The 27,341-nt window shown below is 35.2% G+C and overlaps 1 protein-coding gene across 7 annotated transcripts in view; it reads right to left on the bottom strand.

Annotated features, from left to right (window-relative positions):
- The window catches only part of CTDSPL2 (CTD small phosphatase like 2), a 107,951-nt gene that overhangs the window by 43,159 nt on the left and 37,451 nt on the right, over positions 1 to 27,341 (bottom strand). For 5 of the 7 annotated variants that reach the window (XM_016431120.2, XM_007472462.3, XM_016431123.2 and 2 more), the window contains exons 2-3: positions 15,368 to 15,487; positions 11,298 to 11,507 (exon numbers count right to left, since the gene is read on the bottom strand). In XM_016431120.2, coding sequence (XP_016286606.1) covers positions 11,298 to 11,483 — 186 coding nt within the window. In that variant the 5' untranslated portion in view covers positions 11,484 to 11,507; positions 15,368 to 15,487. The remainder of the gene's footprint in view (positions 1 to 11,297; positions 11,508 to 15,367; positions 15,488 to 27,341) is intronic. The other 2 variants (XM_007472461.3, XM_056810379.1) reach the window with 1 other exon arrangement.

Below are 27,341 nucleotides of genomic sequence, written 5' to 3'. Positions count from 1 at the left end.
CTCTGAAGGAGAGTAGAGGCTTCTAAGAGGATAAGTTTGGAAAGTAAAGGAGAAAAAACTCAGCCAGAAACTCACCACTGAACCGGACAATAGCTTGTAGCCATGTCAAGATGCCGAAAGGCCTAGCACGCTGCCACCAGCCAAATCTCCGCCGCCAAAAGGTCTCGGAGAGAGGGAGTGAGCCAAATATATAGACCAAATTTTACCCTTGTGTCCCCTCCTCTAAATGCCCATTCTTTAGTTCTCATCTTCTTTGATTAGATTATATCTTTTGAGTTACTTAACACCTTTTTGTAGTATATCTAAAAATACTTAACTTAAAGTTCTAGCTTCACTATAAAGTAAGAACTAAAAGTACCTTCATTGTTCAAACAGGAGATTATCATTCTATCTTCACCATAATGTAAGATCTAAATAGGGTGGAGTAATTTTAAGTTCACAGAACACAGAAGCATGAAAGAAACTAAGGTAGAAAAGGATGTCTTCAGGAAAGAGCTTTTTATAAGCAATTGGAGATCAATGAGTATTAATATTAAACCTGTACCATGTGTCAAATACTGTACTAGATGCTGTAAAAATGAAACAATCTCTACTTGCAGTTAGTTTACCTTCTGATAGAAGAAAGAGCAAAAAAAACAAGTATACATACAGAATAACTATGAAGAGAATTAAAAGAGTTTAAAAGGTTTTTACTTTCGTAGGCAAGGACTCAACCATACAATGAGTTTGAAATTTCATTCAAGATTTATGATCTTTCTTATGATCTCTCCAAGAAGAAATCATAAAAGAGAAAAGAGTAGGGAAGTAGAGGGGTAGAGATGAAATGACTTGCCTAACAGCACAAGGGTAAAAAACAACAGAATCTCATTCAAACCCAGATTTTTTTGATAACAACTCTGGTGTTTAGTTGTGTGTTGTTTTTTTTATTTTTTTTCAGCTGTATTTGACTCTTCGTGACCTCATTTGGGGTTTTCTTGCCAAAGATTATTAAAGAGATGAGGAAATGGAAGCATACAGGGTTAAGTGACTTGCCTAGGGTTATACAACTAGTAAGTGTCTGAAGCCAGATTTGAACTTAGTAATCGTCTTGACTTCAGGTCTGGTACTCTATCCATTGAGTCACCTACATTCCAATGAACTATTACTGTAGTTAAATGCTTTAACCACTCTAGAGCTCAATATCCTTATCTGTCAAGTAAGATAGTAATATTTGTACTATCTACCTTTTAGGACTGTTGGGATAAAAGTACTTTGCGGATATCAAAGTGCAATAAAAACATGAACTTTATTTTAGTAGCAAGGTAAAGTGAAGTTATTTTGTTCTTTTAAACTAACCCAACAATGGTCACAAAAACCTAGGGATCAAATCAAAACAATTCTTTTTCCTACCTCATTGTGCTACTTAAAAAAATTACTCAACCCTTGTTAGTTTCATTAGAAGACATTGAATAAGAGAGTCTGCAGCCTTTTATTATTCTCAGTAAAAAAAGTTGTTTCTATAATATGAACAATAAGGCATTTAATGGTTCTTCTAAAAATTAGTGATTACTCAAAATCTCAATGACTAAGCAAAACATTAATTAAATCTAAGAGTAAAAAACTGAAACTTCAAAACATTTTTTGCCAATTGGAATTATCTGTAGAATTAAAAATGGCAAAGTCTTTTTGCTCATTTTTATTGAAGATTAGGAGGATATAAACCATTTTACTTCTCCTTACACTGATGAAAGAATAAGTATTAAAAAAAACAAAAACAAATTACCAGGCTTACAAAATCAGAACTGTCTGGGAACTAATGTTGAGAAAAAAAGAACCAATAAAACAAATTTTTATAAGTATTGATTGTATGTTGAGATATGGATCCCTTGTGTTTTTTAACAGTGTTCTTAAGTACTTCTCATATAACCCAATTAGTAGTTCACCAGGAATAGAAGTTCACAGGAATTAAAATATAAGGAATCAGCAATAAAATCCATGACCTCATAAAACTTATACACAAATGCACAAAGCATGACTAACAAGCAAGATAAACTAGAGGCCCTAATATAAATGAAGGCAAATTTGACTTTATTAGTAAAATATGGGCTTATGGGATGAGACTCATGAAGAGAATATGGAATGGAAAGAGTATTATATTCAAAAGAAGGACTAGAGAGCACTGTTTATTAAAAAAGATAAGTGATGAAATCTTTAAATGAGCACTTATTAAGAACTTACTATGTGACAGACACTGTGCTAAGACACGAAAAGAAAAAAGATAGTTCATATTTTCAAAGAACTTACAAATTAGAGAACCATGGAAGGAAAATTTGGATAAAGATCAAAGATGATAGAAACAAATAATTTTGTTTAGAAATGCCACAGACCACCATTATAAGCTACAATAGAAGCATGATATAGAAGTGTGGCTAGGGACTTCAATTATCCAAATATCAGTTAAATCTCTCTGAAATTAACTACCTTAAATTGGAACACTAATGCATTGCTGATAGAGTTGTGAATTGATCCAAACATTCTGGAAGGCAATTTGGAATTATGCCCAAAGGGCTTTAAAAGAATGTATGCTCTTTGATCCAGCAATACCACTACTAGATTTGTACCCCAAAGAGATTTTAAAAATGAGGATGACCTGTTTGTACAAAATATTTATAGCTGAGCTTTTTGTGGTAGCAAAAAATGGAAAAATGAGGGGTTGTCCCTCGATTGGGGAATGGCTGAACAAATTGTGGTATCTGATGGTGATGGAATACTATTGTGCTATAAGAAATGATGAATCACTTGATTTCTATAAGAATTGGAAAGACCTACATGAACTGATACAGAATGAGATGAGCAGAACTAGGAGAACATTATACACAATAACTGAGACATTGTGGGATGATCAAATGCAAAAGACTTTACTACTAACAGCAATGCATTGATCCAGGACAATTCTGAGAGATTTATGAGAAAAAAAATACTATCCACATCTAGAGAAAGAACTGTGGGAGTAGAAATCCAAAAGAAAAACATGATTTATCACTTGTTTATATGGGTATATGATTTCTGGTTTGGTTTTAAAAGATTACTCTAAAATTCTAAATTATTAGCTTCCAAAATCTAAATAAGGATTACTATAAAAATGAATAATATGGAAATAGGTTTTGAGTGATAATACATGTATAACTCAGTGGAGCTGCCTGCCTGTCAACCCCGGGAGGGGGGAGGGAAGAGTGGAGGGAGACAACATTAATCATGTAACTATGGGGAGAAAAAAAGAAAAAAGGAAAAAAAAGGAATTTCCTGCCTTCCCAAAATAATTTCCAGCCTTCACAAAAAAATAGAAGACATACTTCCTCTATTATGAATCTGATTATAGCCAACACTTAAGATTTAGCTAATGAGGTAGAAATGATGAGCAGCTTTGGAGGAAGTGATCACTTTTGTCTTAGAATTTGTGATAGATGAAAGCTAGACATAATCTGACATGACTCTAAATTGGGAAGAATAGCTTTCAAAGGCTACAGATATAGGATAGATGAGACCCTGTGGTCTAAGATCCTCCAGGGAATTTCAGTAAAGATGTCAAGCTCAAGAATGAAACTATGAGGACAAAATGAATAGCAGTTTCAATGGGGGGAGGGAGGATAGGAGGGAAACGGGTAGGTAGGGGAAGGCAAGGGGAAGGCAAGGGAAAGGGTGAGGCATAGAGGGAATTTGTTGACCAGTTTATATTTTAAAAATATATTAAATAGAATTTGGAGGCAAAGGCAGTTAAAAGTATAAATACAAAAGTGTGGTTTAGACTTTTAAGAATAGTGCCAAGAAACAGGAAGGGCAGGGGGAGGGGAGGGAGGAATAGAATATGATTTTTGTAACCAAGGAATAATGTTTTAAATTAACCAAAAAAAGAATAGTGTCGAGATGGAGGCATCTAGGTGGCTCTGTGGACAGAGCCAGGTCTGCAGACATACCCAGCTGTGTGACTCTGAGCAAGTCATTTAACCCCAATTACCTAGCTTGCTCTTCTGCCTTGAAACCAAAATTTACTATTGATTTTAAGAGAAAAGATAAAAGGTTAAAAAAAAATAGTGCCAAGAAGGCATGTTAAGCTAACACCCTGGATCAAGGTTGGGATTCCTAGCATAGTGGGTTAAATTAGTATAGGAATAAATATTAAAAGCCTTATATTTGAATTACAAATATCAACTTGTTAAGAAAAAAATGAAGAGCTGGATATTTTAATGGATAAGCTTGATGTGAATCAATATGTATGATATGGAAGAAAAGGAAGCTAATCTAGTCTTAAGCTATCTATATGAGCAGAGGTATTGTATCCAGAATGCTTAGTTCCTAGTACCACATTAAAGAAAGGACACTGATAGTTAGGAAAAGTTCATTAAGCTCATGATAGATGAAACCTGGTCAATTAAACTAAGCATGTTTACACTGGAGAAGAGAAGACTTAGGGAGGGACATGATAGCTTTCATCAAGTATTTGAAGGGCTGCCACTTGGAAAAGGGAATTCAAATTTTTTTTTCCCCCAATTGGTTCTAGGGTGCAGAACTAGGCATAATGGGAAGCTGCAAAGCAGTAAATTTAGCAGTGAAATATTCAAAGTAGTGGAACAGACTGTTTCAGTAGAGTGCTTTCCTTTATGAGAAATCTTCAAACAAAGGATGATTACTTGTCAGATATATTATAGAGAAGATCCCTTTTATGTTACAGATTGGTCAATATTGCCACCTCTGAAATTCTATTCAATTATAACTTTATGATTCTATATAATATTAAAGAATGGTTTTGCCATTACAACAGAGCTAAAAAATTAAACTATACCTTTTCCACTTTCAGTGGTGCTTTTATTCAGAAAACAAAAATCTTAGGATTATAGTATCAGATTTTGACAAACTATGACTGTAAAAAGACAACATTTTAAAGTAAAGTTATATATTTTATACATTTTAGAGTTGGCATCTTATTCAGAGAAAAGAGCAGAGTCTAATACCTACTGTGTAACAGATGTATATTAAATGTACCTTAATGAAGATGTAATAGAATACATTTTAATATAATTAGAAAGCAATTTCAAAGGAAATTTCAGAGCATTTCTGGTAATATCACATTTTAAAAACTCTATTTGGTAATGTTATTTTAATTCAATACTAAGTACATACTTAATTTTTTAAATTTTTTTTAATAATTAATAAAAAATTAAGTATGTACTTAGTATTGAATTAAAATAACTTTACCAAATAGAGTTCTTTTAAAATGTGATATTACCAGAAATTTCCTTTGAAATTGCTTTCTAATCTCTCTCTCTCTCTCTCTCTCTCTCTCTCTCTCTCTCTCTCTCTCTCTCTCTCTCTCTCTCTCTCTCTCTCACACACACACACACACACACACACACACACACACACAACACACGGGTTTAAAAACAAACAACAAAAGCAACAAACAGTGGAAGATACCTTGCACTGATTTGCAAGAAAATGATGCCATCTATAGGCTTTTCCTAAGACCCAGACTGTGCAGTAGAAAAGCAGTAGGATTTTAAGTTATAGGGACTAGTGTTCTATGTATATGTCTGTGTATATGTGTGTATGTATGGAGAACATGTTTACAAACATATGCACACACACACACCACCACCACCACCACCACCACCACCACCACCACCACCACCACCACCACCACCACCACCACCACCACCACCACCACCACACCACCACCACCACTAAGAAAATGGAGGGAAGGGGAAGGGAAGTAACAAAGCGGAAAAAAGATCTTCTCTAGGTGACACCTAAGGCTGTGAAAGGAAACTAGGGATTTTGAAGCAAAGGTGATGAGGGAGTACATTCCAGATATTGGGGTACAACTTGTGCAAAGGCTTGAAATACAAAATATATAAAGTGTATTAATTCATCTGAGATGAACTAGGAAGATTCCTCAGTGGAAACCTTCAAAATCTTTTTCTCATTAAATTAAGGCACATTAAGATAGAGTTTTCCTTCATTTTATACTCTGGTAATTTTTTTTGACTAAACATTTATGTCCATAAAATTTTATCTACTGTAAACCTTTTGATAATAAATTATTTACAGATATGACAATATATGACAGTTGATGAGATTGTTGAAGGAGAAAATTTACAGAGAAAAGAAGGCTTAGGACAGTGACGGTGAACCTATGGAACAGATGCCAAAGATGGCAAGCAGAGTTGTCTCTGTTCCCACACACTTGCTGAGGACATTCTTCACTTCACCTACCCTTCTGCCCAGCAGTCCAATGGGAGAGTTTCCTCCCTCCTCTGTGTGGGGTAAAGGGGGTGCAGGGCCCACTTGGCACTTGGTGGTAGGGAGAAGCATGGCTCTTGGTCTGTGGGTGGTGGGGTCTGGCATTCCACCTCTAAAAGGTTTGCCATCACTGGCCTAGGACATGCTTCTGGGAGATCACCACACTTAGTGGGCATGAGGGAGTAAAGGAGATCTGGTAAAGGATCTCCTATGATCCAGTAAAGGAGACTGAGAGAGCAGGAAGATAAGAGGAGAATCAAAAGAGTAGAGCTATGAAAGTCAAAGGATTATTTTTATACCTTCAGAATATTATGTCATATATTTTCGTTTATAATTATTACTGAATAATTAACCAACATCTACCCTATGCACACCACTTTACAAAATGCTATTTTAAAGGACTTAACAAAGGATACTATTCTTACTCAGCTTATCTGTGCATAAGAGCTATTAATTATTTCCCCAAATCTTCAAATTTAATTATCTCTTTCCCCTCAATTTACTCAAAGCACTCAAGCTCAAAGGTAACTCAAGCACTACCTTCTACATGAAGTCTCTCCTGATTTCTTTCAACTGCTTATGTTCTCCCTCCCAAACTACCTGTTAAATACTTTGCACTTCTCTCTTTATAACATATATGAAATATACGGAAAAAGTGTAATATGCATATCAACTTAATTTGTGTGTATCATGCATAACAATATAACTTATACACACATATACATTTGTTGTCTTCTCTATAATAGTATAATTTCCATGTGAATAGGAATTCTTTCTTCTTCTGTATTCACATCCCCAAGATCTAAAACACACTGGTTAACAAATCATTAACAGGTTAGTATTTAAATGATTTTTTTTTTCACAAGGAGTTACTCATTCTTATAGTACCCTACATGTGACTCAGAATAAAAATACTGAACAAAGACAGTACTACTATGCAATGTTAAAGTTGCTGGGGGTACAAAACTATTAAGATTCCTGTATAACTGAGTACTGACTAAATTAGAATAAAAAATTGATTTTTTAATTTAAAAAATCTAAATGAAACTGTTACATAAAATGAACAGAATTCTAGAAATATCATGGGTAACTACAAACCTAAAACTATCCTCCCATATCCCATCAAGAATGAAGAGTAAAGATGTAATCAGAAAAAGAAAATGTCAAAAAACCCACATAGAGCTATTATATACATGACCCACTGGACCTGACTATCCTCCCAGAGTAGCCATTACCTAGAAGACTTACAGTCCATGACCTTAACTTTCTTCATACTGATCAAAGTTCAGGGAATTTCTAGAATGCTTTATTCTATTTCAAATAAGAATAGCATAGACTCCCATATTCTTCTAAATCTAAACACAGCTAATAGGTAAAAGCTGCCATGTTTCCCCAATGCTCAGTCTTATCTTCCCTAAGTCAGGGACAGCGACTTCTTGAAACTCATTATCACATTGGAGGCATCAAAGGTTGAGGCTTAATCAAGCTATACCCTAGTTCTTGCCTAACAGAGAATGCAAAGGTCTAAAATGGAATTAAAGGGAGATGGCCAATCTGGTCCCTCCCTGCTTTTATCCTTTATAAGAAACCCCACTGTATTCACCTGCAACATCTGAGAGGAGCCCTCTGTTCTTCCTCCATCTCCTATCAACCAGAGCATAGTCCTCAAATTCTGAGATAAAACAAATGCATCTTGATATAACAATGTCAACACAAGACTAGGACACCATTATCATTCTAAATGCTAAACAAACAACCAGAACAAAAAAACAACGAAATTAAACCAAAATCCTGCAGCTCAAATAACTTACCCCCCTTACAAAATCTATAGGATAACCTACTCTCCCCCCAATCCAGCTAACATGTTAATAGGGAGGGGAACAGTTTAAATTTAAAATAAATAAAAATAAATTTCCATGGATAGGGCAGAAACATACATATAAAATACATAACAGATGCTGAAAAGGGAACATAGTTAGCACAGGTTCACTAGGAACATGTCATTTCTCTTTTTAATTAGAATTACTAGAAAGCAAATCTAGAGAATACCACACTTGCATGGGATCTTCATTTTATTACTTCATCCAATGTTATCTTTTTTTTTAATTTAACCTTTACCTTCCATCTTAGAATCAATACTGTGTATAGGTTCCATGGCAGAAGATTGATAAGTGACTTGCCCAGGGTCACACAACTAGGAAGTGTCTGAGGCCAAGTTTGAAGCCAGGACTTCCTATCTCTGGGTCTGGATTTCAATCTATTGAGTCACCTAGCTGCTCCCTCAATGTTATTTTTTTTTGGACATCATAGGTAAATACCACCTGGATGATAGTACAGATAGATGAGATTTTTAGGTTAAGAACAGTATACCCAAAGAGCACCAATTAAGATCAAAGTCAACCTAGAGGTAGATTTTCTAGTAAACACTTTCCTTGGCCTTGTGTCATTTTAAATGATTCTTGTTCATAAACAGAAGATAAAAACTTAGATCTAATAAATTTACAGATGATGCATTTTAATAGGCTCAACAATGGGATTAAAAGTAAGATGAAATCTATCAGGGATAAACATTTGGTCAAAAATATTACTAGAATACAAGATGAAGGAGAACTCCATCTTAATGGCTTATTACTTTTAATGAGAAAAAGACGGAAGCTGTGGTTAAAGTAAACTATAGATCAAAATGAGCCAAATTATAGCACAGCAATTAACAAGCTTACATAATTCAGTGATCATTAGTCATTAATCACATCCAGGGCCGTATGTTTTCTTCTGGGTGCCATTTTTTTAGAGGAACACCAACAGAATACAAGATGTCTACAAAAGGGTTAACAGGACGGTAATGGGTCTATGTCCTAGTCTATATCTTAGGGCTAATAGGTTTTCACAAAAGAATCAGCTTAGAAAATGCTTTAAACTCTAGGTCTTATTTATTAAGCATATTTTTAAACATGTACAAGGGAAGGTTAAAGGCTAAACATGAGACATCCAGGGTGAGGGACAGGAGAACACAGGAAGACGAAATGGATGACTTCCTCACATATCCCCTCACCTCCCCACTGTTAGTGTTCTTTCTTCTTAAACAATCACATACTTAGTTATATAAATCATACCATTTTCCTTTTTTGAGGGGTGGGGTGGGGGTGGGGGGGTGTTATCTCCAGTACTTTGCACAATGAAGATAGAAGGATATGACCAGATCTCAATTGATTAGGATGGAAGTAGGGGAGAAGGAAGGCTTTAGGCCAAGGGCTTCTGGGACAAAGCAGAAATTAAAAGGAATCAATAATGGCTGTTTGAGAGAAAGCCCATAGACAGTACTCCAGGTTTTACCATTCCTTCTATTTACATCCAAGACTCATCACTATCTCTAGTTAATACCTGAGGACATCTAGAACCTTCATCACTTCCATACCAGGATAGCTCTCCTTTACATAGCGGCCACAGCTTTTTATTTCAGATGGGAAACTAATTCTAGAGCCCTCTTCAACATAAGCATTTACTTAAGGGACAAATACATGTCTGACTTATTGAGTGGAGAAGTTTTCAACAGAAATAAATGATAAGGATAATCAAATAAAGGTATAGCTTACAATGCTGCTTACACAGGAAAAAAAGGGGGTAAGTAAACAGAGGAATACAACATACAACTATATGTCATCTTGTCATATAAATCATTGAAAAGAGTTTGGAATGTTTAATTTGGAGAAGAGAAAACTAAGGGGGAATATTAACAGCTGCACTTATATATCTGAACTGCTACCACATACAATTTTAAATCTTAATCTCTCTAAATCCAGAAGGTAGAACAGCAGATTGACAGTTTTAAGAAAGCAGGTTTTAGATCTATGTAAAGAAGAGCTTTTTCAAAATGAGAACTGTTCAATATAGGGAACAGACTACTTAATAAAGCAGTAATTTCTCACATCACTGGAAGTATTCAATCATAGACTGGAAATATATATTGTGGAAGGGATTTCTTTATTAGGTGGGAAATTGAGCTGAAGTCCATTCTAAGATACTATAATAATGCTACATAACAAATTTACACATGGTCAAGTTGTTAATATCTAACACATTGGCTACCAACTTCTGTACCATTTAATAATTTTAATACTGTTATCCCAAACTGCTTGAAACAACAAAATAAATTACCCAGGAGGCCCAACAGTTTAAAAAAGTTTGTAAATGGGATATTTCCAAGTCCAGAAATCATGGGGCACTGGACTGAATCAAAATATTTTCCTAGTTTTAATTCTACCAAAAAATCAAATTCCACCAACAAATCATTGGTTAACTCTCAGCAAGTCACATAACCTCTACAAGACTTTCCTGTCTATAAAATGAAAGCATTAGATTTAATGCTCTCTGTTTCTCTAAGGCAAGTGCATGTGTACGTGTGCATGTGTGTGTGTGTGTGACATACAGAACACAGTAGTTAGTTATCTCTTTTACATTGCAATTTTCCTCTTCACAGTTTTGATATATTGAGATTAGGCAAAAGAAATTAAATGGGAATTTTGGGGGACTTTTACAGAAAACTGTAGATGATCTCCTCCATGTCTTTTTTTATAAAATAGTTTCTTGAAAAAATAATAGACAATGAGATTGGAGAAATATAACCACCTTGACTTGTGCACGCCAAGATTCCCCCAAGATGGCATAACATTACTAAAGAAAGGGAAACTGAGAAGCTATTTTTCACAGCAAAGAAAATGTGACATAGAAAAATAATTAAATATTTCTGCTATTCATATTATTGAAGATTTTATAATCAAGGCAACAGAAAGTAGTTTACTTAAAAGAATATCTCTTGAATTCCTATCAAGTGTTTTAAAACCTTTAAGCATTAAAATTCCACGACTGAAGCAAAAAAAAAATTAACCCTTTAATCTGTGCTTTATAAGACTTGCTCATTGACCATTAAAAGACATGTATGTATTCAGTGCTGATGCCTAGAGCTTCAAAAATAGTATTTTTAAATAAAATAGCATTTAAAAAGTTGAGAACTGAAATCATACCTTGGGTGTGCTTCCCTTAATGAATTTTTTAATTGATGATAACAAGCCAGTTTCATTCTTCTGTGTTTTTTCTACTCCCGAAGGTAAACTATCTTCAATCTCTGAATGTTTCCTCTTTGCCTTGACTGAACGTTGTGTATGAATTTGGTTTGACTGCTGAGAAGCTTTCCGAGTTCTCAGCCTCATCTTTTATGGGTGCCACATGTAAAACTATAGAGGAAAAAAATAAAGAAAAGTACAGGTTATTAAAATTAAGAACAATCTACTTAAATTTCATAGTAATTAAATGACATTAAGTCTGATTTAGGACAAATTTTGATGCCAAAAAATATTACTACAATAAAAATCTCTGACTAAGAGATATAATTCCAGCTCCCTATCACTTATTTGAAACAATATTTAAGTAGCAAAGCAAAAAGAATTACGATCATTCTTTGTGGTTCAATGTAAAGGTCATTTGGCTTTTAGGATATTGTCCATACTTAACTCAGGCAGTGCTACTTTTTAGAATGGCATACTGCTAATATCTAAAGCATACTGAATCAAAAGATACTACTAATTAAAGGGTTTTTTCCAAAACATATCACTATCAAAGATGGGATATAGTTAAGTAGGAGGTGATCAACTTTCCAAAAAACCACAAATTTGCTCTTCTGGCTTTGTTCTAGAGCCAAATTTACTATGCCTTAAGTGTTCTTAACCTTCTTTGGGTCATGGACCCCCTTTGGCAATCTGGTGAAAACTATGGACTTCTCAGAATATGCTTTTAAATTTTACAAAATCAATCAGTAATACTGAAAGAGCAAAATATTTTTCTAAAAGTTCACTGATCATATAGGTTAAGAACCTCTGTCCTAGAGACCACTAGAAAAAAGCAAGCTAAAAATTCTTGCACATATTCATGAAAGTAATTTTTAGAAGGGACAAAGCATATATAGTAATCAAATAGACCAGCTAAGATTGCCTTATAGGACAATGTGCATTAATAGCCAATTAGCATATTAGGACCAGAGATCTATAACAGATACTACGAAATTTTCTAGACCAATCTCTTCCTCATTTCACAGAGGACTTTCATGATTTCAACTGACTTTCATGATTAAGTGACTTGCCCAAGGTCATACAGGCAGTAACTATTAAAGGTAGGATATGAACTCAGGTTCTCTGCCTACAGGATTTCAAAATCAGTGTTCATTCTATAGTACCACATGCTATGTATGTGCCTTCTTCCAACTCCCTGGCTTGTACTCTTTAAATTATAGAGGTTGTTTATCATTAAAAAAAAAAAAAGCACAAAATTCCAAGCTCTGACCTCCATTTCCCCAAGCTGACTTCAGAGACTCCCATTCAGGTCTTTAGAACTACTGAAATAACTCAGGAATGGGAAAATTTTATTAATCCTAACCAAAGGAGAATAAATTGGCAAAGAATTAAGGTGCTCTGTCAGCTCCTACACTAGAAGGAAACGTGTTGAAACCCAATTATCAAAACAGATTGAGTTGAGCTGAGGTTTTTAGTAACCTTCAGTTATTCTATTTACAAAGAGTGTCAAAATGTATGTCACTATCAGGGTGACAAAAGCCTTGATCATAACAAGTCTCTGTTCAGAGTTAGTGGAACTGAAAACTGGAAACATCAATAAGGGGGAAATCCCTGGCCTGGCACATTATTGCTAGAGCTTGTAGCCAAACCAAAAGAATGCTTGGTATTTCTTTATAAGGATATATAAGGTACTTAGGGAGACCTTTAGGTACCCTGCAAGAACATCAGCCTGAGAAGACTAGCTGGGGACAGTGGCAAGGTCCCAGTCACAATAGCAGGAGTCACTCTTAGAACTCTTAAATGGAAGCAAGGCCAGTGGATCTGCTTTAAGAGCAGCTCAAAATAACTTCCATAAGAAAATTCTTCATACTTGAAAATGTCACACTAGGGAAAACTCATCAGGGTTACTAAAATTTGCTTGTTAGGGAATATGTATATTACTTTTTTCTTTAACAAAAAACAAACAAACAAAAAACACTTTCCATTTGATACATTGTGGCCAAAGACTACATAAATTGAGGAATTGATACCAACCCCAAGGCTCTGCAGTGTTAAAGAGTTTCACAGGTTACAGGGAGTAGGTTAGAGCCAAAAGAAGCATGACCACCTCTATTTCTCCAATAAAGTAACCTAAGGTCTTTACTGCCACAGGTTTCTATGCTAAGTTGGGGTTACACATATCAAAAAGATTTTGTTATGTAGGGGGAAGCAGCAATTGACTAGGAATCAAAAACCCCTGGTTTATTTAAGTTCTGGTTTTTTCATTAGTTATAAATGCTCTAAGTCACTTGCCTCAGTGTCCTCACCTGTAAAATGGTGAAACTAGTACTTCTGAGGTAAGCAGAACAAGAATCAAGAAAGGATGGACTAATATTTTGAAAAGAGCTTTGAAAAGTGCAAAGCCTATGCAAGTAATCAGCACTTCATGTTTAGGAAGTTTCATAGAAGGGAAATTATTAAGGAAGTTTCAAAATACATGCCAAATCTCTAATACAACTCAGTTCCTAGAGCCAAAAAAACCTTGGCAAGGCTTGAGATTTCAGTAAACCAACGAGGAAGTCAGAAAAGCTATAGTTATGTTAATATACAAAATACCATTGCAGAAAATTTGAGACTTCCATAGAATTTTTACTTCAACTATAACTCATAAGTCCCCTCCCATCCCTCCTGCCACACCCAAATATCCTTTCTGGACTGTTTTTTTTCTTATCTGGATCCCAGGTTAGTTCCAAATGACCAAATTATATAACTGTACTGTAAACTTTCCACACAAAGCAGCCATCATTTCTTCTTTTCATTTGTCATTATCAGCTTCAAATGTAATTAGAAATCTCTCTTTTAAAACAAACAAACAAACAAACAAAAACAGTTCTAGTTAGATAACTGAATGTTGGTCTACCATTCCTGGTAAATTCCTGGTAGCTCATATGGACAAAAACTCTGCTTAAAGTAGGACAAGTTGTACTTTTTTGGGTGTGATCATGGTATGTTTTTTTCCTTATTCCCCCCATATTTCTAGTTATTTTTATTATATCACTTAGTATTTTAAATAATTCTAGACATAGTTTTTAATCATCTCCTAAGAGTGTCTTATGGCATGGTAGTTACATAATTTTCTTATTTAAAAATTTTTCTTACTATAATATCTATAGAAAGTTATTTTGTGCAACAAAGAATCATAGGCTATTGGGGAAAAAAACTTACACTGGGTCACAAATCAACTATGCACTATAAGGGTCAAATTTTTTGAGTCCTACTAAGTAGCAAGAAATGGGAATCAACTATCAAAGAAATGTTTAATTTTAGTTATCAAACTATCTTCTATTTACAGTATCAGAAATAATTAGAAATGATGGCCATAGTCTCTTTCAGCTAATATTTTTATAATGTAACTAGTTTAGGAAAGATTTATTTTTTGCTTTAAAATACACATTTCATTTAATATATTATCTAACTACAAGCCACACTCCTAAAATGGTATGCCTTTTAAAAGAAAGCAAATATTTAGTAATAATATAAAACAAAACCAATTGTAGGCCATAGTCAGGTTTTATAGAAGTTAGATTTAAGGGGAAAGGACAACTTATGTTCACGCTAATATAGTAACTAAAGTAGTTTAAAAATTTATAACTATGACTAAAAATAATTTAAGATTATGGTTAATTTTTTTTTTATTCATTCAGTGGTGGGGCACAGATCTGTGATTTCATTGTGAGGAAACTCCTTCCAATGCATATCTGCAAATGCTCTACAATTTATAATTTTAGAGATCTGCCAGAAGCACCGAAAAGTTAAATGGCTTGGCCTGTCATATAGACCACATATGCCAGAAGCAAGCACTTTAATCCAGACGTTACTGACTTCAAGACTAGCTTTCTATCTATTACACCAGGCTGCCTCTCACAAGAGTTTGTTATTGAAGAAAAATACCCTGACAACCAAAGTTGTTTTAGGTAAATGTGTTTTAGGTGGCTTCTATCCACCTAATACATGTGACAAAAATATTCCCCCAAATATCCATGATTAACCTGTTGAATTGGAGATGGTTCACCTCCCAATGACTTCACATGTATCTGCTTCAATCAGCTTTGGTAAATAAAATAACCAAGTCATCCCGCTCAGATTTCTGATGCAGCTGCAAGAGTAATCTGAAAAAATAGCAAAATAAGTCACTGCTTTAAAATATACAGTGTTTACCTCCTAAAATAAAATCCTAAATCTATCAATTGGTTACAAAGAATACATATTAAAGTAACATAAAAAATGATTGTATTTTCCAATGAAAAAATTGATAAATTGAATCTGCCCTTGTGATTTTTATGTCAACATGATTTAAATAAAATCCATCCTGGATAGCCCATCCGTTAACTTTTAGAACAAGTAAAGTAGCTAAAATACAAACTCTAAATAAGGAACACGTACAGATGTACCCAATCTATAATATGAAAATATTACAAGTAATCCCCTCTATCTAGTTTTTTCTAGAAGGTAGAAGGCATATTTACTTCTTTTCTTCAACCAGTTATTCATTTCTATTGCAGTGACAAGATATCTTTAAAAAAAATTTTTAAAACTCTAATGTATAATTCCAAATAATTAATGAAAAACATCCTATAATGAAGGAGTTTGATTATCTTTCCCTACAAACATCAAGGGTGTGACTTACTGTATTAGCCTGTCCTTAAATTTGGGAATATGGCAAAAAAAATGAAAACAAAAGAAGGTGCAGATCCAAGAAAGCCCACAGTTCTTTCTATGTGTCCTCAAATTTTGAGCTCTTCAAATTTTTAGAAACCGTTACAATTTTAAGTAATAAGAGCATACATTCAAATATTTTAAGCTATTTTTAGAAGAATGATTGCAATTTCGAATGAAGCTATATGGTCATAATGATGATTCTGGAAAATCTATAAGGAAAGTTTAACCTGGAGGAGAAAGGAGAAAGGACTTAAGAGACCATTGCATTTATTTTTAAATATTTAAAGGGCTTTTATATGAGGGAGATGAAATTTGTGCTTGCTTTGGGAGATTAAAATTTTCCTAAAAGTAAAAAACTGTTAAAAGAATGAACCAGATGACTTCTGAAATCTCTTCCAATTCTGATTTTGTAGCCAGTTCTTCAGATTGTCTTTTTTTTTCCCTTTAAAGGAATATTGAAAATTTGAAAAAATACCTCCTGGTGTATAATTAACTGGTTAAATGATATAATCAATTCTCAAGAAGCACACACACACAAAAAAACTTCAACCTCACTAATAATCAAAGAGGTGGGAATTAAAATCAATTGTGAGGCACTAAACCCCACCCATATCAAATTGGCCAAAAAAAAGAAAAGCAATACGCCTGTTAGGATTAAGGGAAAATAGGTACATCCAGTCATTGTTGGTAGAGTAGCAAACTGACAAAATTTTCAGCAAAAAACCCAAACAAACTTAGTATTATGTTATTAAAGTTTAAAAAATAAAACATCCTGGACCTAATAATCATACTATCAGAAATATCTGTGAGTAAAAAAATGGAAATAGCTCTCTGTTCAAAGATTTTCACAATATAATTTTTAACTACAAGAGAGTGAAATCAATCTAAATGTCCAAAAGCTAGAAAATCATTATTAAAAAACTGCATAACATTAATGAAATGTAACACTATAATGCAACTAAAATGAGTAGGAGAAATACAAAGAAATTTTGGAAAGACCTTTATGAAATATAAACCATATGAACATGAAACAGGAGAAATCAAGGAGAATAAATTCACAAGGAAGCTTAATGGAGAGCTCTAGACAGTGAACAAGATATGAAATTTTATGTAATGAAATTCATTTAAATGTAAATAACTACAAAGTGTGTTATTGTACTAATGCTTAATATTTGCATTAAAAATTTTAAGGACTAGTCCAAATATCTCCTCTTTATTATCTTAGACTTCAAGAAATAAATGGAACTTTAAAGGTCATCTAGTCCAACAGGATTCAAGTAGTTGCCACTCCCAAAAAACCTTTATCTCCTAAACTACGTCTCCTATCATTTGTTAGTATCCTCTCCTCCTTCAATTTCCCTTGTTTTAAACTTGTAGACATATTGTATCACCTTGGTAGAAAGAAAAATTCTCGAGGGCAAGAAACTAACTACCCCTTTTTCTATATATATCAGTATATAGCATACTGTTTTTACACATAGTGGGCATATAAATGTTTGTTGAAATTGAATCCTTTAAAATCCCAACTATATTATGACGTAAAATTTTTTTTAGAACTCATACACAGTTGTAGGTCAAATACTATGACTCTATATATAATCTTTATTTGTTTGTATACATAGATATACTGGGTATCATGTCATGCATTTATGCTCATTTTACAAGATTTGAAATAGTTTTAATATTTTTATTTAGATACATGTAGCTTTTGTTTTCCATTGAAGTCTTAAATAAATCACAACATAGAGGTGACCTTGGGATCTCAAAAATCATGCTAGCAGAGCACAAACTCTCGTAGATGCTACTTAAGTAAAAAAGATTAAACATGGACTCAGGAATAGACCAGATCAAAAAAGTAGAGAAAGATTTTCTACTAGAAGGCTAGTTATAAAGTAATGAATTATTTTAGCCAAAGAAACTCGTTTGGCTATCATTTAAGATATTAAAAGATTGTTATCTGCACTGGTTGAAGATTAATAATCCTCATGTGATTAAAGTACTGTTTTCATATCTTTGCTTTTTATGACTAAGAATACATATTCATGCTTTATTTGATGTCGATTTCTTGGTCAGAAACACAACCCACAATTATAAGTAACTTTGGGAGAAAATATGATCTACTATAAAACATGATTTATAGCAACATAAGACCACAAATGGTATGAACTGCCTCCATATGGATGACTTATTTTTAGGGCACCAGATTTATATAAGTATGACCTAGACGAGTATTAGTTTGCATTCACTTAGCACATATCAACTGTGAATCCAAAATGATATCGGACAGCAGGAAGGAACTAGACTAAGAATATCATTTGACATATATCTGACAAGCAGGGTAAAAGAATGTTATAACCTCATAATTTACATAGTTATCTATATTAAAGGTATATTTTGGGCCTAGGCTCTAAAAGGCTAAGATTTGAAAAAGGAAAAACAGAGACAAGGTCCAAGTAATTAGATTTAGCTGGGTACTATGGTTGAACAAAGCATTGGTTACTATTGCACAACCTAGAATAAAGTGCTAGGGCTGCTTAAATCCATATGAAGGATATAAAGAGAAATACAATGAGGCCAAGCTTGCATGCTTAGTCTGGCTGTGGCATGTAGAACAGAATGAAGGGGAAAGGGATGAGAAGAGAGAAACCCCTAACTTACAGATCACTGGAGGTTTTCTAGAAGTATCTGGCTTTACCACTTGTTGAAAATGGTATAGATACAGATTGGGCCATGTGATCCAAAGTTCATTCTAATAAGTCACAATTAATACGCATTTGTTAAATGCCATATTATATGCCAGACAGTTCTTAAGGAGCTTACAGTCTTTTGAGAAAGATAATAAGAAAACAAATATATGGGGCAGCTAGGTGGCTCAATGAATAGAAAGTCAGACCTAGAGATGGGAAGTCCTGGGTTCAAATTTGAACCTCAAACACTTCCTAGATGTGTGATGCTGGGCAAGTCACCTCCATTGCCTGGCTCTGACTGCTCTTCTGCCTTGAATCTGATATTTAGTATTGATTTTAAGACAGAAGGTATGGGTTTAAGAAAACAAAATATTTATAAACAAACCATATACAGGATAAATAGGAAGTAAATAAGAAGAAAGATATTAGCATTGAGAGTGGTTAGAAAGGGACCTGAATGATAAGCTATAAGGAAGAAGGGAAAAGTGGAAAGCTTACAACCAATGGCCTCAATTTTTTCTATAAAATATGGAGGGTTCTCAGCTGAAGGGAGGAGTGGAGAATTGCAGAAGATTTGAGGAGGAATGAAAAGATTTGGAAGAGCTGTTTCAAAAGGTTTAGAGAGTATACTGAATTGACAAAGGAAGTATAGGAGGACTGCCTAGCAGCAGTGAAGGGAGGTTGTGTGACACAAATTTGTACTAGACCCAGCTGTAAGGGTTGTGTGATTGTCTCCACCATTCAGCAGCACGAGTGGAGGAACAAAGATGGTTTATGGCAGGAGGGATCCAAAGCTAGGGCTTGGCTAGATGTAATCAGCATTATGATAAGGGGTCAAGAGATTCAAGAGATGACTGTGTAGAGTTGAACTGGTTACCATGGGGTCAAGACGAGGAAAGGAGAGGATGACTTAGTACAGGGGTGATGGCCTGGGAAAGAACTTATGGGCCCAGGGATTGGAAGTCATAATGTAGACAAAGAGTAAAATTTAGTAAGGAAAAGCAAAGGGAAAGCTGGAAAACCAAAAGACTGTCATCAAATAAGGAAATTTCAGAGATTTTTAACATGAAAGTGGTGTATATGTGGGTAATAGAAAAAAATGAGTGGTATCTTTGTTTTGGAAGTGGAGTGGAAGAATAAGTTAAAGGAAACTGGATAAATTGCAGACTTGAGAGGTTATGGTATTTGAATGTATACATGTCAAAGTCTCCTAGTATGAGAACAGGAGTTGAAGAGAGAAAAATTTTGAGTTAGGTATTGAACTTACCAAGGAAAGGAGAGTAACCTGGTGGTGTATAGACAACAGTTATCTAATTCTGCAATTCAAAAAAGAAGCTGGCAGAAGGCAGTCAATGAAAGTGGCATGAAATGAACGGTCAGGTTGGTGGAATTGTGAATCCCGTCCAACTATTTTGGAGAACAACTTGGAATTATGCCAAAAGAGCAATGAAAAACCCTGCATGCCCTTTGACCCAGGAATAGGACCCCAGGAAAAGAACCCTAGATAAAAATATTTACAGGAGTTCTTTTTTTGTAGTGGAAAACTGGAAATTTAGGGGATACCCATCAACTGGGGCATGGCTGGACAAATTTTGGTATATACTTGTGATGAAATACTGTTGTACTATCAAAAATGAAGGTGATAGTTTCAGAAAAACTTCATGTAAACTTAAGTGAAGTGAATAGAACCAGATTATTGTACACAATAACATTTTCTTTCTTCCTTTCTTTTTTAAATTTTGAGTTCAAAATTCTCTCTAATTCCTGCCCTACCTCTAGCCAATGAGAAAGCAAGCAACATGATATTGATTATACATGTAAAGCTACACAAAACATATTTCCATATTAGCTGTGTTGCAAAGTCATAAAGAAAAATTTAAAAAAGTATTCTTCAATCTGTGCTCAAGAGTTTATTGGTTCTCTCTGTAACTTTCTTGGATTACTACGTTGATCAGAGCAGCTAAGTTTTTCACAATTTATTATATTGACCTTGGTTGAGAGGTCTCATGATGAAAAGTTCTATCCACCCTCAGAGAAAGAACTGATGAACACTCAGTGTAGATCAAAGCATTTTCCTGCTACTTTCTTTCTTTTGTGCATGTCGGTGTGGAGGCAACCATAGCTAATATATGGAAGTATATTTTCTACAACTTTAGATCTAAGTATCATATTGCTTGCCTTCTTAATGTAAGGGAGAGGGGTTGAGAAGAGGGAAAGAATTTGGAACTCAAAATGAAAAGATGTTTAAAAAATGAAGACCCTTTGATCCAGCCATAGCACTGCTGGGTTTGTACCCCAAAGAGATAATAAGGAAAAAGGCTTGTACAAGAATATTCATAGCTGCACTCTTTGTGGTGGCCAAAAATTGGAAAATGAGGGGATGCCCTTCAATTGGGGAATGGCTGAACAAATTGTGGTATATGTTGGTGATGGAATACTACTGTGCTAAAAGGAATAATAAAGTGGAGGAATTCCATGGAGACTGGAACAACCTCCAGGAAGTGATGCAGAGCGAAAGGAGCAGAACCAGGAAAACATTGTAAACAGAGACTGAAACACTGTGGTACAATTGAACATAATGGACTTCTCCATTAGTGTCAATACAACGTCCCTGAACATTTTGCAGAGTCCTAGAAGAAAAAAACACTAGCCACAAGCAGAGGACAAATTGAGGGAGTAAAAACACCGAAGAAAAGCAACTGCTTGACTACAGGGGTTGAGGGGACATGACTGAGGAGAGACTCTAAATGAACACCCTAATGCAAATACCAACATGAAAATGGGTTCAAATCAAGGACACATGTGATATTCAGTGGAATCCTGCCTCAGCTAAGGGGGTGGGGGTAGGGGTGGGGAGGAAAAGAAAATGATCCTTGTTTCCAATGAATAATGTTTGGAAATGACCAAATAAAATAATGTTTAAAAAAAAGAAAGAGGAAAAAATGAAGAAATAAATATTGAGAGAATTAAGAAAAAGATAGTCCCTCAGAAGAGAGAACTGAGAACAAAGAGGTCAACAATATCTTAAGATGACAAAGAGGGCAAAAGCTGAAAAAAGCCTTTGGCTATTTTAAGACACTTATTTGGAAACAAACTGGGCTGATATTTCAAAGCAATCTTATGAGCATTTTCCAGTCCAAAGCATTCTTTCCAGGCCTTATGGCTTAGGCTAATGGACAACAAAATCAAGTGAACATTACTTATCTTGCTTCAAACAAATAAGTGAATGGCTGCTTAAGGTGTCTTTAATACTTAAGCTACATAAAGTGGACCCAGGTTTTGCTTTGCCTTGGAAGTTTTTAGTCAAGTGATCATCATGTTGGATGAGGATGATTTAAAAAAGAAAAATTCAGGGCATGAAGCAGATTTCAATGATTTGGAAATCAAATTCATCTATCTGGATTTGGGAAAAATTTAATTCAATTAACATTAATTGTCTATGGTGTGTCAGGATGTGCCAAACACTGGAGATAAAAATACAAAAAAGACAGATAGTATCTGCCCACAAAGAGCTTGGAATCTAATGAGATAACACACAAAAGAAAGGGGGGAGGGGTGACTATGGGGGAAGGGCATGGTAGAAAGAGCAAAGAAATCCAAAATGAGTAACTGAAGAAGTCAAAATTGTCCAATATAAGTGTTCTTAGGTGGGAATAGAAATGTCTGGAGAGAACTCCTCAGCCTTCTCTTTTTAAATGAAGTTGAAACAGTTCATGGCTCCACCCTCCAATCAAAGGGGTGGAGGATACTAATTAGGTGTGAGTCCCAAGGATGAATGAATCTTGCAAGATGATGAGGTTTCCCAAAGATGAGTTTACAGGGACCATAGAGTGGTCAATGAAATCTGAAATGAGTGCAGCTGCAGAAGCCAAAGTCAAAAATAGGCAACGTCAGGTGAGAGGTTAAAAGATCTCTCTCCCATTTCCTCCTCTTCTTTTTTTTATTTCTTTAAAACCCTACCTTCCATCTTGGAATCAATACTATGTATCAAGACAAAAGAATGGTAAGGGCTAGGCATTGGGGGTCAAGTGACTTGCCCAGGGTCACACAGCTAGGAAGTGTCTGAGGCCAAATTTAAACCTAGGACCACTTTCCATCTCTAGGTCTGGCGCTCAATCCACTGAACCCGCAGCTCCCCCCATTTCCCCTTCTTAAATGAAAAGAGTTTACATATTTCTCAGCTAAACAAGCTTTTACAAGCCTTTACAAAAACTGGCCATATCCAGACACGAAAACTTTACAGAGACAGAAAAGTAGAAATATTAAGCACACTCTTTATTGCTAACATGATAAAAATTATATTCAGTAACTGAATAAAGGATTTAAAAAAATTAGTCAAAGAACAAGTTAGAGAAACAATAATTTCCTTAGAGAAAATAACAATGAAATGACATGCCAACATTTGTGGATTGTGGCTAATGCTGTTTTTTAGGGGAGAATTTTTTTTACTATAAAATCTTTCATCAATAAAAGAACAAGGTCAATGAATTGGGATATGTAACTAAACCTGAAAAATAGAAATTCTGAAAATCAAAGAGATTAATAAAATTGTAAGTTAAAAAAGCCACAGCCACCATACAATCAAAATTCCGTTATCTAAAAATCTCCAGGATGCTCCCCTCCCCTTCCTTTCTTAATGAGTTCAGTATCTGACTCAAAATCTTTCTCCTTTCTAATTCTTGTTGTCATGCTAAGAGATTTTGACATACAAGTCGACTCTCCCTTAAATACTATAATTTTTCAGTAAATCAACTCTCATTTTCCTCCTTACCTCAAACTTACTCCTCCTTACCTCAAACATAGTCATATTTCTGATCTTGGCATCACCCATAAAACATACCACCTCCATATTTATAAACCCTGAAATTCTTTTATCTGATCTCAATCCACTTGATTTTCCACTTCTTCCTGTTTTTTTTTTTTTAACTCTGTCTACACTACTCTAATCCTGTGACTCCTCAATTTTCTTCCAGTTAAGTCATCATCCCAAATACTAGTCATACTCTCTTTTGTCCATCCTGATCTTTTGGTGAACCAGCTCAATTCCACAATGACTTTTCTTTCTAGAGTCCCTGACTAGGAAGACTACAAAATTATGCTATATAACCTCAACTAGACCCTTATACCAATGCTAGGCAAACCTTTTATACCTTCCTAAATTTACTCACTAACCCACTCACTATAGAGAATCTTCCAAATCTTTTTATCCCTCAAACTTCTTGGAATGGTGCCCCTCTCATCTATTGGCTGAAAACCTTGTTTCATATTTTATTGAAAAAATCAAAAGCCATTCACTTAGAACTTTCTTCTCCTACTTCTTATCTCACATACTCAAATGTTTTCTGCTACTAAACTCCTCACTCTTCTCACATTAAGTGGGCTAGTCCTTGTCAATGTCTACATGCACAAGCAATCCCATTTGATCCTATTTCCTCAAACATATTTTCCCCCACAACATTTATCTTCACTATCTCCCAGGCCATTAGCTACTTTATTACTTCCTACAACTTGTCTGTCTCCCTCATCTTCAAAAAACTCTCCCTTAATTACTCATCCCCCTTTAGCTACCATTCTCCATCTCTCCTCCCTTTCCTGGCAAAACTCCTTGTGAAGGGACTATAATTACTGCCTTCCTCTCCTTTTGCTCTCTGACTTCTGATTTCACCATTCAACAAAAAACATTTTGTCCAACATTAACAATGATCTTTAATGGCCAAATTCAAAAAATTTTTTCCCCTCAATTCTCATTCCTTCTTGACTTCTCTGTAGCCTTTCACATCATAGACTACTCTCTTCCCCTTGATACCTTATTCTCTCTAGGTTTTCACAACACTGCTCTTTCCTAGGGCTACACAGCCTCCACTACCAGGTCTTTATCTAGATCATTCTTCCTAACTGTGGTATACCTCAGGGGTCTAGTCCTCGGCCCTATTACCTTCTCCTTCTATACTGTTTTGCTCTGTGATCTCTAATCAGCTCCCATGGATTCAATTTTCACTTCTATTTAAATGATTCTCAAAATCTCTTTTATCTGCCTAAACTCTCTAGTCATGAATCTCCAACTGCCTAGTAGCTATTTCAAAGTGGATACCCAACAATCATTTAAAACTCAGCTTATGAAAAACTAAACTCATCTTTCCCCTCAAACCCTTCCTTCTTCTGAACTTCCCAAATCAAGGACATCATTTTCCCAAGTCTCTAGGATTGAAATTTAAAATGTTATCCATAACTCCTCTCACTATCTTTCACTCTACAAATCCAATCTGTGACCAAGATCTACTGATTTCATCTTTTTTAACATCTTCCAAATATACTCCTCTTTTCCCTTCTCTGATGCTGCCACCCTGTCTCATCTTAAATCCTCAAAACTGGACTTTTCAGTAATCTAGTTGGTCTGCCCGCCCCAAGTCTCTCCCTATTCCAAACTATCTTCCATTCAGTTACCAAAGTGAACTTAAAGCATTGGACTGATACCATACCATCCTACCTCTATCCTTCAGTCAATAAATTCCAATGATTCCCTAACTCAGAACAAATACAAGATCTTTTATTTGGCATTCAAAGACCCTCCTAACCTATTGAGAATAATTTCTATAACAAACATTATGAAACAATTAAGAACCCTAAAAAATTCGGTGACCATCCACAATTCCACAGCACTAATTATGAAGCATTCTGTGCTCCTGAAGAGGAAGTGAAATTCAAGATACGGAATGAAACATGCATTTTTGAACATGGTCAGTGTGGTAATTTCATATTGTTTCACTACACATATTAGCTAGGAAGGTAGGGTGTTTTTTGGGGGGGTGGGGGAGCACCCAATGGAGTGAGGGAGTTGTAAAAGACAGAGAAAATAAATGCTTATTAATTGAAAAAAGTTCATAAAAAAGATATATCTAACCTGGGGGTTAGCTATAGAAAGTGAGAAATGTACAATCAGAGGTATAATAAACATTAGAAAATTTTTAAACAAATATGAGAAGTTACAAAGAAACAGAGATTAGGGGAAGTGATTAACTGAGGGAGTTAAAAGATGAGAGGATTGCAGTGATGATGAACCTTTTAGAAACTGAGTGCCAAACTGAGTGCAATCCTCTTGCAGCCTGTGAGCTCCTTGCCTTATCCCAAGGTGGGGGAGGGGGAGAGTGCTTCCATTGGGCTGCTGGACAGAGGTGGGTGATGTGAGAAATGTCCTCAGGCACACGTGGAGAAGGGAAAGGGAGCAGACCCTTGCCATGTGTGCCATAGGTTTGCCAACATAGCTTTCATGGAAGAAGGGGTATATAAAATGGTCCTTGGCAAGGAGAATATCAATACAAAAAAAATTGGAGAACAGAGAATTTGTCTTAGACATAAAGAATGGAATGAACAAAGGCAAACGAGAGGCAGCAGTTAAATGAAGGAATAGGGAGTTATTTTGTCCAAGCAGAGATTGCTTGAAAAGAAATAATAACTAATTAAAGACTAGAAAGATAGGTTGGAGCCGGATTGTAAAGCACCTTAAATGCCAAACTAAAAACGTTTGCATATTACAAACTGAAAGCCTCTTTCAGGATTTTAGTAAGGGGGTTCTGCAGCAAGATCTTTGTGTAAGTAAAATTACTTTAAAAGTGGGGTAAAAGACAGATTTGAGGGTGGAAGAAATTAGAAAAAGAGAGCCCAATTAATGGGCAATTACAAAATTTTAGGTAGCATCTCCAAATGGGTAAATGGTCAAAGGATGGGACAAATAAATTCAGCATTCTTCTTCTTCTTTTTCTTTAAAACATTATTTTATTTGGTCATTTCCAAACATTATTCATTGGAGACAAAGATCATTTTCTTTTCCTCCCCCCACCCCATCCCATAGCCGACGCGCAATTCCACTGGGTATCACATGTGTCCTTGATTCGAACCCATTACCATGTTGTTGGTATTTGCATTAGAGTGTTCATTTAAAGTCTCTCCTCAGTCATGTCCCCTCAACCCCTGCAGTCAAGCAGTTGCTTTTCTTCGGTGTTTTTACTCCCATCGTTTGTCCTCTGCTTGTGGATGGTGTTTTTTCTCCTAGATCCCTGCAGATTGTTCAGGGACATTGCATTGACATTAATGGAGAATTCAATTACGTTTGATTGTACCACAGTGTATCAGTCTCTGTGTACAATGTTTTCCTGGTTCTGCTCCTCTCGCTCTGCATCACACTTCCTGGAGGTTGTTCCAATCTCCATGGAATTCTTCCACTTTATTATTCCTTTTAGCACAATAGTATTCCATCACCAACATATACTACAATTTGTCCAGCCATTCTCCAATTGGAGGGCATCCCCTCATTTTCCAATTTTTGGCCACCACAAAGAGCGCAGCTATGAATATTCCTGTACAAGTCTTTTTCCTTATTATCTCTTTGGGGTACAAACCCAGCAGTGCTATGGCTGGATCAAAGGGCAGACAGTCTTTTATCGCCCTTTGGGCACAGTTCCAAATTGGCCTCCAGAATGGTTGGATCAGTTCACAACCCCACTGGCAGTGAATTAATGTCCCTACTTTGCCACATCCCCTCCAGCATTCATTACTTTCCTTTGCTGTCATGTTAGCCAATCTGCTAGGTGTGAGGTGATACCTCAGAGTTGTTTTGATT

The sequence above is a fragment of the Monodelphis domestica genome, chromosome 1 (assembly GCF_027887165.1).
Source record: "Monodelphis domestica isolate mMonDom1 chromosome 1, mMonDom1.pri, whole genome shotgun sequence".
In the NCBI taxonomy this organism is placed as follows: Eukaryota; Metazoa; Chordata; class Mammalia; order Didelphimorphia; family Didelphidae; genus Monodelphis; species Monodelphis domestica.
The sequence above is the reverse complement of the archived record's forward strand: the minus strand, read 5'-3'. Positions and strand labels throughout refer to the sequence as shown.